Source organism: Drosophila virilis, chromosome 4 (assembly GCF_030788295.1).
Source record: "Drosophila virilis strain 15010-1051.87 chromosome 4, Dvir_AGI_RSII-ME, whole genome shotgun sequence".
Taxonomy (NCBI): domain Eukaryota; kingdom Metazoa; phylum Arthropoda; class Insecta; order Diptera; family Drosophilidae; genus Drosophila; species Drosophila virilis.
Genome location: NC_091546.1, coordinates 4,749,453 through 4,761,478, shown reverse-complemented (window position 1 = coordinate 4,761,478; position 12,026 = coordinate 4,749,453). Strand labels below are relative to the sequence as shown.

General features: G+C 44.6%; 2 protein-coding genes across 6 annotated transcripts in view; one reads left to right on the top strand and one right to left on the bottom strand.

Annotated features, from left to right (window-relative positions):
* LOC6627504 (dipeptidase 3) overlaps nucleotides 1–12,026 on the bottom strand; it is a 416,202-nt gene that overhangs the window by 208,884 nt on the left and 195,292 nt on the right. The gene's annotated exons all lie outside the window — the stretch shown is intronic.
* Nucleotides 5,386–8,364, top strand: LOC6627919 (cell division cycle 7-related protein kinase). Its single transcript, XM_002052758.4, has one exon. It carries the CDS (start codon nucleotides 5,748–5,750, stop codon nucleotides 8,115–8,117), a length of 2,370 nt encoding a protein of 789 aa, XP_002052794.4. The 5' UTR covers nucleotides 5,386–5,747; the 3' UTR covers nucleotides 8,118–8,364.

Genomic DNA, 12,026 nt, shown 5'->3' with positions numbered 1-12,026 from the left:
AACATAATTTGGTATACATTATTTTCTGAATCGTGTTCCACATCTGCAGCTAAGACATTTCTACTTTGGTATTCCAACCAAGCTGCTTTACTTACTTGATTAATTTACTGGGATCATTTAATTGTTTCTTTTGCAGCTTTTAACTCTCAAAAATTGATGAAAAAAAATTTAAATATTTCTATAAGCGAGCTTCATCTAAACGAAGCACATTTCATCGTCTTATTCTCTCTATTCTTGTGTAATCTGAACAAAGCGCCGCAAATCCAATCAAAACGGAAGGCGGACTAATTTAATAAGCCACCAAACGTTGCTTACAAATGAAGCTATAAAGACTTCCTGCGCTTAAACGCCATGCGCCAGCGGACGCGAACTAAGCGCCAGGATATTCACTATTTTAGCGGGAGGCCCGAGGACTGGCACCTAAGACAGTTCGCGGTGCCTGATCCTGTTTGCTCTGCCTGCCCTCCCCCCGACCCTGGCTCGTGTCCATTCGCGAGTCCATTTTGAGCGCTACCGAAAAACGTAAATGGAATCCTTTTCACCTGGCCAACTTCGATGAGTGGGTGGGGTTCGGTTGGGTTGTGCAAGCCACAAGCTATTCGACTCTAGACGACACGACTTTACCTTCATTTGCGGTTAATTTCGCCTTAGTGCGCTTGCCGTTATCCTTGCAATCCTTGGGCAAGTCCTTGCCAACTGTCACAAGTAAGTGGCAGCGGTGCGTGGCAATTGAAGTGCAGCCTCCTGCTCGGAGCAAAGTTGTTTGGCTTAGTGCAGCTTTGTCCTTGTTGTCCCTATAGTCCTTGCTGTTATCCTGTCCCATCTTGGTGTCCCCGTCTCGCGTATAGCTTTTATTCGCCTAATTTCCGTTGCGCCACCCGCATCCTGCCGCTAATTGACGCCGCTTAGCGCCAGCCCAAAATCTATAAACATGAAACACGCACAGCTACAGAAACGCGTCCTTGTGACACACCTCCCTCCACGCTCCTCCTATTCGCAGCTCGCTTGTTTTATGTGTGCGTCCTTAAGCATAATAAATCTGTTTATCTCTCTGTGCTTAATGGCTGCCAATGTCCTGGCATTGTCCTCGGCCCGCTTAAAACTTGCTGCCTTACCTGGCGAGGCGATAAAAAGTTTTCTTGCGCCTTTTGTGGCTTCTTTTTATACCCTCGCCCTGGCTTGGGTGGGGGCATCATAATGTTGTCATCAAATATGCAACGTTTTGTGGATTGTTCTTAATTAGTAATAATAGTCTGTCGCTATTAACATGCCCGTCCGTATGTCTCCTTATTCTTTTTTAAAGCTATCGGCATATGAGAGCTCGTCTTTGTAGGCTGTACATACATATATTATATTTTGTTTGGATTCGGATCGGATCACTATATCATATACCCACAGAAGGCATTCGGCTTGAATGCAAGCTGTTTTTGGTTTTTCAAGATAACTTAATCAAGAACTTTAAAAAAACTAATCTTTAGTGTGAAGATATCCTTACTGCGGCGAACTGTTTTTACAACGATTTTAGCTTTCTTCTAAACAAGAACAAATATATTTTGAATCCAAACCCGATGATTTTTCACTTATGCTCATACGAATGGCATAGATATGCCACATTTGTGTAAATGTGAAAAAGACGGTGATTATTAATTTTGGAGGGAATGTGATAAGTTGTCTAAAATAAAATACTCCTTGATTTCATAGGATATAGAAGAAACTACATGCACAATTTGTAGCATCTTATTTTAAAGAACCATGTCTCAAAAAAGATATTTATTGATATGATAATAAAAAAAGAAGGAGGCATGGACAACTTCTAGCATCAATAGGGTATCCACTGCAAACGGGACATTGTGCAAAACCAATATACTCTTTTAACTTTGTTTGGCAAGCGTAAAAAAACTGAACACACATGCATAAGATGTTTGTCAAACAGCCAAAAAGAAGATATCCCTGCCTGTAAGAGTATTGAATCTTCGCAATCCCAAGAAAAGCATTTCTTGCTGGTTGGTATTCAACATTTGACAGTCAAATTTGTGCGCTATTTGTTGAGATTATCTTGCACAGAAGGCAGCACAGTAAAGCCTCGCCTCGAAACCGAAAGGAATTGCGCCGTCAGCGAGCTGATGAGGCAACCACAAAGCGAGCTTAGCCGCGAATAGTTACCGAAATATTGCTCATGTTCCTATATATCCTGTGAGGCCTTAACACCGGGACAGCAAGCAGAACAACATCGCGTGACCACGAATCCTCCCCTCGAATCCAATCCAATTCAATCCGGTCGCTGTCTGCGGTCGAGCCAGTGGACACCGCAAACAACTCCCAAGTTCCGCGTCCCAAACTCGAAGGAAACCGCAAAATGGCAAAACAATCAACATGCAACGAGTCGAGTGTTGGAATACGTCGAATGTGTCTGTGATATATGAGTGTGTGTACATGTGTGTTTGTATGTGCTTATGTGTGCACAGGACGCAGGATGTGTGCACTGGCTCCAGGCAAAGCGTGTGAGCCGAGAACAAAAGAACGAGGTGGCAATTGTTTGGATTGACAAGCGAATGCGAACTACAGTTGCCAAAGGAAAATCGAGTCGGTTAGTCAAATTTCCACAGCGGTATGTGGCCAGAAGTCGATCAAAAGTTCTTTCAACAGGATTTACTATTGGATTACAAGTGTAGATGCAGTTGCAGTAAAACCTCAAATATGTGAACTAGTTCCGATTCTGTATGATCTACGATGAGGTGATCTAAATACATAGTTCGATATGATCTAATTAGATTTGAATATTTATTGTAAGAAATCGCTTTGTTTTACGTAAAGTGTTTAATAATGATAGCGGAACTAAATAAACGTAGCTATATGTTGCTGAGTGGAACTAGTTCTACTTTCATTTTCTTCTTTCCCGTTTAGTCTACATACATGTTAAAAGAAGATTTGGTTGGAATCGTTAATGAACCAGTTCAATTTTAAAACATAAAAAACTAGTTCCAGACTCGGTTCAATATTAAAACATACTAGATAATGAGCTAGTTCCGCTCTGTAATATATTTCAATCAATATTTATTAGTATATTTATGTGAATATGTTTAATATATGAACTAGTTCATCTTAGCTCTGCTGTAAATATGTAGTTATACAAAATGAACCAGTTGGATGGTAATTTAGCTGAAAAGTCTTTTATTTTATTATAATATCAAAGCAAAATTCAGGCTTGAGCTGCAAACCGAACTTTGCCTCAAAATGTACGAAGAACAGCTCATATATTTAAAGTTTCTTATTCATTCAGAGCCCAAGTTCAATTTGTTGCACATAACAAGCCTCAAAGTAATTCTGGTTAATAAATTCCTTGAGCTGATTAAAGCGCTAAAACAGAAATGAAATACAACAAACGGAAACTTTGCGTGTTGCTTATGTTCCCCACAAACCCAATTGCAACCCCAAAGCCAAACCCACCCGGCCCCCATTATATCCGCTTTAGCCCAACTGCGAGCCTAGCTAATTCGTTTTGTATTTAATTGTATTTCTAGTTTCTCAATTTGGGAGTCGAGTGTCTGTTGTACAAATCCAATTCACAATTGGCCAAAACTTCTGTGTTTACCACTTCGCGCCGTTTGGCTGTCCATGTGCAAGTGGAGAATGGCAAAGGGCAAAGAAGATTTTTGGTCAGAATACTTTGATGAAGTTTGCTTTCGGCCTCAGCGCCTCATCCAGCCGGAAGTGGCAGCCAAAAGTCGTAGTCAAGCGCTCTCCGGCAATTGTGTTCTATGGGCTCCGCCAAAGTGCCTGCCCAGACGAATCGACAATTGTTTGTTTTCTTGAAGTGGCCAAATAAAATCTGGCAGTTAAAGCCTTCAACTAGGCAACAATACGAGCTCGTAATTTACACAATTTTTGTTATTTGAACAGCATTTGGCGCTGCCAACGCGGCCCAAAGCTGCAATTGGCACTTGAAACTAGAAACTTGAAACTTTTATAATAAGCGCATTGAATTCCCATTAATATGGATATACGAACACGCAAGAAAGTTGCAGTCGGCTATCATAGACTGCACAATACTCTGTATTTACTTCTCCAATAAATCGAAAATGAATTGAGGGTATTCAATTAGGTAACATTTCATATTCCATCCAGTATACTCTCTTGCCGCTCTACGAGCAGCGTATAAAATAGCAATATCAAATGCAATGATTTATAGAAATTTAATAATGCTGCCAGACTGTTGCTATTTCCTGCAACAACTTGGCAGCACTTAAGAGCTGGAAGCTTTTTGTCTCACCTCTTGTCAAACATTTTTGGTCGGGGAACTTTTATAGAAACGATATTTAAATATATTCATTGGGCAAACTTGCAAGAACAAAAACAAACAATGCAAAAGAACTAATAGACGGCGCCACTATGTAAGGGCGCAGGGCAGGTGGATATTGGGGGGCGTGCCAAACAATGGCAGCTGTTGCCGCACGCTGAAACTTTGGGCATCAAGTGAAAAACAAGTGGACACTGGCAGCTGATGTTGACACGGCCAAAGAGGCGGCCATTTGGCTGGCCCACGGCGCGTCCAAGGGGGTTGGCAATGGCGACAGTTTAAGTGTCGACTGTATAACGGTAAATTGCATGCAAAAGTTGACGCTAGATGGCGCTAGTCGTACACTACAAAACTAGCATCAGCTGCCGCTCGTTTTGGCCATTCAAATGAAGGTTATGTGTGAGTGAGTGAGTGTAAGTGTATGTGTGCTTGTCGTACACTCGGATGACAGAGTATGAACAGTTGCTGAGGACGGAGAGCTACGTTGATGAAGGATGACATTGAGCGTTATGGGATGTTGAGATACGAATTTGAGGCAAAATATGTTAAATCATCGAACTAAAACTTTAAGAGATAATAATTTTAATTTGCATTTAAGTTCACGATTAAGTTATTACAACGAACAAAAGAATGCATTTATTAGACAAAAACCCGTTTAACATCAATCAACCACCAACACATATTGTTGCATACTTTGGGGCGGCGAACTAAATAATTGTACTTTGTTAGACACTCCAAAGCTATATAGATATATATATAATTAATAACAAACGCAAAAATCGATTGATCGAATTTTTTAAGTAATGAGGAATTTTAAAATAAGAAGAAAATAACTTATTTTCTCAATTGGGGTCGGCATGGACAAAAACCTCTCCTCTTCTTCTTCTCTGTTAGGGGTACACATGAGGTAATTTACTTTAAGAGCTTGTATGTCAAGCAACTGGAGAATAAGACGCAGCTTGGACACAACCATTGAATAATATTTCATTTGAAAAACTAAAGATCACATATGCTCATACATAGACAAACAAATGTGAAAGGGGGGAAATTATTGTAGTTTCAGTTAGTCAGATAATGTCTGGGTATTTGTTGTCAAAATCAGAAAGTTTAGTATTTGTTTCTGAATAGTCTTTGATCATTTTAAAAAACTCGACATTTTCTAGCACAAAATTCAAACACAAATTCCGTACGAAATTATTGTGTTTTTGTGGTAAGCGCCAAGTTGCTTAGCGCCTTACGCAAAGCATCCACAAAAAAAAAAAAATCATCTCATTGCCGTTCCCCACACCACCCTCCCTCTATCCCTACCCATTCCACAACCACAAATCGAACGTGAAGAGTGTGTGTGTGTGCGTGTGCGTGTGTGGTTAGTGCTCTGCATATTAAATTCGCCAAGAACGAACCAGCGTATCCTTATCATAGGGGACGAGGCTGTAAATGGAACGCGCAAATGTTTACTAAATTTTTAATGGATAGAATGGACAAAAAATTACAGCAGCAGCAGCAGCAGCATTCGCAACCACATCATCATCAGCATCAGCATCAACAACATCATCATCCGCGCCATCAGCAGCAGCAGCAGCAGCATTTGCATCATCATCAGCCGCAGCAGCAGCAGCAGCAGCAGCAACAGCAGCATTCGCATCAGTTTCACGGCAATCAACAGCAGCAGCAAAAGACGCTCGCGCATCCTTTCCAGGCCAAGCTGGTGGCTTTGGAGGCGAAACTTAAGCAAGGCTCAATACCAAACATAACGACAGCGACAACAACAACAACTGCAGCAGCAGCAGCAGCAGCAACGCCAGCGTCAGCAACAACAACGACAACCATGTCGACAGCAACAACAACAACAACCACAACAGCCGCAACAAACAATAATCAGAAAAATATGGGCAAGACAAGCCAACAATTTGGCAGCCGCCAGGTGAGCATCCGAGAGCCACTGCCTAGCCGGGAACGTGAACGAGAGCGTGCCAATTGTAAGTATGAGGCCAGCGGCATGGGCATGCTGGGGCGGTATTGTGTGCCGCACGGCGGGCAACAGGTGGCGCCACAGCCGCAGGTGCTGCCGCTGCTAACGCAGGTGCAGCGCGTAAACAACGATTTGACGGACAAATTGTCGCGCATGGCTCGGCGCAATACGATCAAATTCCGCGAACTGGCCGCCCTTCAGGTGCACGATAAGAACGCGGAGGCGCTGCAGGAGCTCCAGACATCCATACCGGAGATAACGAAAATCTTCGATGTCCATTGCCGCATCGGTAGCGGCACCTTCAGCACTGTGCTGCTGGGCACACTGCAGCGGGAACGCCAGCTGCCGGAGGCGCAGCGTCGCCGGTTCGCCATCAAGCATCACAATCCAACAAATCATCCGGAGCGCATATTACGCGAACTGGAGTGCATGTTCCGCATGGGCGGCGATCACAATGTGATCGGGATCAATTGCTGTATACGCTACAACGATAACGTGGCGTTTGTGATGCCCTTCATGAGTCACGATCGCTTTCACGACGTCTATCGGAATCTGAGCCTGTTCGAGGTGAAGGACTATTTGCGCAATCTGCTGGTCGCCCTGCGGCATGTGCACAAGTTCAATGTGATCCATCGGGACGTGAAGCCGAGCAATATATTGTATAATCGTCGCACCGGCAAGTTTCTGCTGTGCGACTTTGGACTCGCGCAGCGTCTCGCCGAGGATGGCAGCCTCATTCAGGCATCGGATTTGAGTGGTGCTGCCGCATTGCTGCGCGACATGGATGCGGCACAGCAGCAACTGCTGCGGCACGAGGGCAACAGTGTCCAGGCGGAGGATGAGGCCGCCGCCCATCGTTTGCAGGCGGATACCGAGCGCAGGATGCGAGCTGCCGGCGGCGGCACCACGGCATTTGGTGAGTCCAACAATCAGCTACAGCAGCATCCGCAATATCCGCAACAGCAGCTGCAGGAGCCGAGCAAAAAGGATCTGGCAGCACAGAAGGCGGACACACAACGTCTGATCAATCGCCTGCGCTACACGAACGCCAATGTCGATCCGAACAATTATGTGGTGTCCACGAACAACATCCGGAAGGAGATGCACGCCTCGAGGGCCGGAACGCCCGGCTATCGGCCGCCTGAGGTGCTGCTGCGCTATCCGCATCAGACGACCGCGGTGGATGTGTGGGCGGCTGGTGTGATAATGCTGTCCATGTTGTCGTCGCTACATCCGTTCTTTAAGGCGCCCAACGATTGTGCGGCGCTGTCGGAGATCATGAATCTGTTTGGGGATGTGCAGGTGCGCAAAACGGCCTTCATGCTGGATCGGCTGGTGCTCATCACGCAAAAGGTGGCCGCTTTGGATTTGCGTCGCGTCTGCATGCGTTTCCGCTATGCGAATCACTTCCTCTCGCCGGAAATACAGAGACGCCATCGACGGGCCGATGGCAACATGGAGCTGTGCCGCCACTGCGAGCAGGCAACGTTCAATTGTATCTGCAAGCACAGCAGCCATCAGCTGGAGACATACGAGGGACTGGACATGTTCCCCCATCATGCATACGATCTGCTTGGCCGCCTGCTCGAGGTGAATCCACAGAAACGCATCTCCGCTGAGGAGGCGCTCAAGCATCCGTTTTTTATTGAACATCATCGCATCGTCTCCGGCGTGCCGCTGACCCATCAGATGCCGGCTGCTGCCGCGGCGCTTAGATCCCGCGAGTCGCTCCAGGGCGCCGGTTCGCGCACCCTCACCCCGTACATTAGCTATCCCCCGGGTGTCAAGCAGCTCAGCAACATGGAGGCGGGCCATCGTCCGGCAGCCACATCGACAACCAATGTTTGACCGTCACGTAAACAGTTTTCTTCGCGTTTTTGTACGGCCGACGCCCGCCACGGGGCGCCAGCAAATTTTCTATTGAAAATTATTTCAAAAAAATGAAATCTATATATGTATATATATATATATATGTATATACATATGCATGGATAACGAATTCTGAGTCGAGTCGTGTCGCGAAATTTGAAATGTTCAAAAAGCTTCCAAATTTCCAACAGCATTAAATAAGAGTTTTGATGTTTTGTTCTTTTTACCGGTTTTCGAATTTTTTGTTTTTCTTTTTACTTTTATAGAATTCTAGTTTTTAAGCTGAATCAAATCCTGCATAGGAGGCCAAATAGTGGAGCATGTGTATAAACATATAGTTTTGATCGGGATCCGCAGGCGTTTTAATATCCCAATAATTCTTCAAAAAGTAGTGAATAAATTTCCTTGCGGTTCAACGGAGCTTATTGCACACTTTGCTGCTTCTACAGCAGCTTAACAGACTGCATTAGCATCTGTTGGCATTTAACATGCTGTTAACAGGTGTCGGCATTTCAGCCTGATAAAAAGCATTGCATACTCTTAGGCAGCTGCTAAATATTATCTTTCTCAACATTTCTGCTCAGCGTCAACATTTTGACGCATTTTGTGGCTCTAATGCGACTTAAATTAGCGGCCGTCCAAATTTTTGTTCACAAGGATTTTTACACGCACACACACACACACACACACACAGAAACAGGACAGGCTTTTAGCGGCTCGTTCAGGGCTTAGTCTCGGTTACAGTTACAGCAGCAGCATGCCCCCGCTCTACCCCGCACGCTTCAGCTTCGCATTCTTTTGCAGCATCTGTGCAACGCAACTCCTCTGCTCCCTGCGGAGTCATAAACATTTCTCACACTGTCCGCCGCCGCTGCCGTCGTCGCCGTTGGTGCCACAAAAGCCGCGTGCGCAGCTCGCCGGACACAATGCGGCTTATCAGGCCAAGTAAAGAGAACAAAAAGAAATTGAGGCCAGTGTTTATCCGCCCACCCTATCTGGCTCTGGCCCTGGCCCCGCCCGCTGCCCCACTCCTCTCTCGGCTGCTCCTGCTTTTGGGCTGCGGCTGCAAACGGCCAGCGACACCGTCGAGCGCCGCTTTATGGCACATGATAGATTAGTCTGGCCGCAGGTGCGCATGTCTGTGTGTGTGCATGTGTGTGTGCGGCTTACACCAACCGCTGTCTATAGCCATGTTTTTTGGTCTTTTTGTAATTTTTTTTGTGGCTTTGTCAGACCGTCACTTGTAGATAACAGTCATTAAGTAATTAGGAGGGCGCTCAAATGTAGGCAACACTTTGAGCAGCTCTCGGGTTAAAGCTTAATTTAGTTGAGCAAGTTTAAATGTAAAAGAACTTTATTAACACACTACATTTAAACAATTTAAAAACGTTATCGAAAAGAGCGCTCAATATAAGGCTAGTATGTATAATGTTCACGTAAATTGAATGTTATGGCATTTAATTTTCAATTTATTTGCTATGCCTATCTATGCTATCTTAAACAACATTCAAACAGCTCATAAATAAATTTGTCAGCGCAATGAAAATGAACTCAAGCCGCACTTTGCAGCACTGTCTGCGCCTCTTGTTGAATGGACGTCTTGCAACACTTTATTGCCTTACAAAAGCACCGTGAAACGCGCACGCCAAATGTTGAATGCGGTGCAATGTCCTGACCCCAAAGCAACGCTGAACTGTTGACTTATCCAAGGCTCACGTCTGTCCGGCTGTCTAACTGTGCATCTATCTGACTGACTGACCCTCTGACTGTACCTCAGTCTCTCGCTCTTTCTCTGTCGCTCTCTCTCTCTCTTTCGCTCGCTCTGTCTCTCTGTCACGCGCCGTCATTTTGTTTGTTTGCTCGCCTGTCGCGCTTTGTTTGCCATCCGCATGCGTTGCCCCGTTAAGGCAAGTTAATGCGTCATGGTTATCTTTGTACGCTCATCATGAGCATCCAGGGATTGGGCATCTGGCATTGGGCATCCATAGCAACCAAAGCAACAACAACAATTGCATCCATATCCACATCGATGGATGATGATGATGATGCGGATGATGTTGCTGCTGCCAGCGCCAGCTGCTGACAACGTTGTTGGCGTCGGTTCAGTAAATGAAGAATGATGGACCAGCCAAGCACAAGCACACATATCATGCACAAGCACACATGCACACCCACACACACACACACACACACACACACACACACACACACACACACACACACACACAGTTGACTGCACTGGCTATAACCAAGTAGACGTTGAATATTTTGTCATCTTCAACGTGAGCCGCCGCTGGCTGCAACAAATGGGATTTATGCAACTTTTGTCTATAGCAACTCGCAAAGGTGACGGCTGTTGCTTCTCTTGTTGTTGTTGTTGTTGTTATTGCTGCTCTAGTTCTGCTTCTTGAACTTGAAAGTTAATTGGAAAATTTTAGCAATTTGCTTTCCACGTGTTGAACTCCGGCTGCTGCCGCTGTTGCTGCTGCTGCTGTTGTTGTGGCCAATCGTGAAATTTGCTGTACAAAATATGGATTTATGTCAACAGCAGCAACAACAGGGGCAGCAGCAGAGGCAGCAGCAGCAGCAGCAATGTCATGCTGGCAACATTGCAGTCATTTTTCGCGCTTTTCCTGCATCGTTGTTGTCGACATTGTCAGCTGCGAGCTGTTGGCAATGCATCACTGATTATGAAAAGCTGGCTAAAAGCTGGACTCATGATATATTGCTTTTGTTGTCGCCGTTGTTGCTGCTGCTGCTGCTTGTTTTTTTTTTTTTTCTTTTTGTGGTATCATTGCTGCTGCTGCGAAGCTTCTATTGCCATCATCAGCATCATCAGCAGCAACATCCACAGCAGCACATGAGAACACGTGAGCCCAGGCGACAATGATGAAGCTTTATGCTTTGCCACCTGCAACACACAAGCACACACACACTGAGCGAGGGGCCTTGGAGTGTGTGAGCTGCAGATTTGGTGGCTGATTCTTGTTGAAAACAACAACAAAAACAGCAGCAGCAACAGCAGCAGCAACAGCTGCAATGAAATGGAAACGTTGGCGATTTTTGGTTTTTCTATTTTTCTTCCCTTTTTTTTTTTTGACTTTGATGCGGTGTAGCAGCAACTGCACTGGCAGCAACATTTGCTCTGGCACGCTAAAACCATCAACAACACCAAACAACAACAAACAACAACAACAACAGCAACAACGACCCTTAACGGCAACAACAACTCTGCCAGTCTTGATAAACTCAGCTTAAATGGCAAGAAAGTGCACGTTACTTCCGTTGAATAGAGGAATTACTCTTTTTGGTATTTCCTCAGTAAATACAGGTGAAAGGGGTTTTTTTTTTTTGGATAGCTCCTGTATGCGTTGATTTAGCATCGTTTAAGTAGAGCAAGCTTTCAATTGACGAAAAGGGTATCAAATAATGCGAAAACTAGCAGGAAATGGAATTTTAATTAAAACTCAGTATTAGCAGACTCTCGAAGTGATGAAAATAGAACCAAATCGTTGCAAATGTGTGGCTTGTTTGTGTTTTTTGATAATTTCCTTTTAAGATTGCAAGGAATTTAGTTTTAAAAGTGACACTTAAGCTCTCACATACATAAAAAAAAAGGTTCGAGTTAAATGCTTCTTCTTTAACCTTCCACCTGCTAAAAGCTATCTGCTCTAAATATTTATGCGCTCTCCTTTTAGGCCGTTTCCCAGTCTCTATAGAACGTCAACAAAAACTGGCCAACTTCTAATTGTGTTACTTGTGTTGTTATTATAATAAACAATCATGACTCTCTATAAGAGTAAAGCCCTTTGTTGCTTTTTGCCTCAAACATATGTGAGCTCCTGGCTTGTAGTATTTGTCCTTTCATTTGTGCGCCCAATTCAGACA

Bases quoted from the DNA above. Each gene is read 5' to 3' on its own strand.
- LOC6627919 (XM_002052758.4), top strand. From the start codon at position 5,748: ATGTTTACTAAATTTTTAATGGATAGAATGGACAAAAAATTACAGCAG.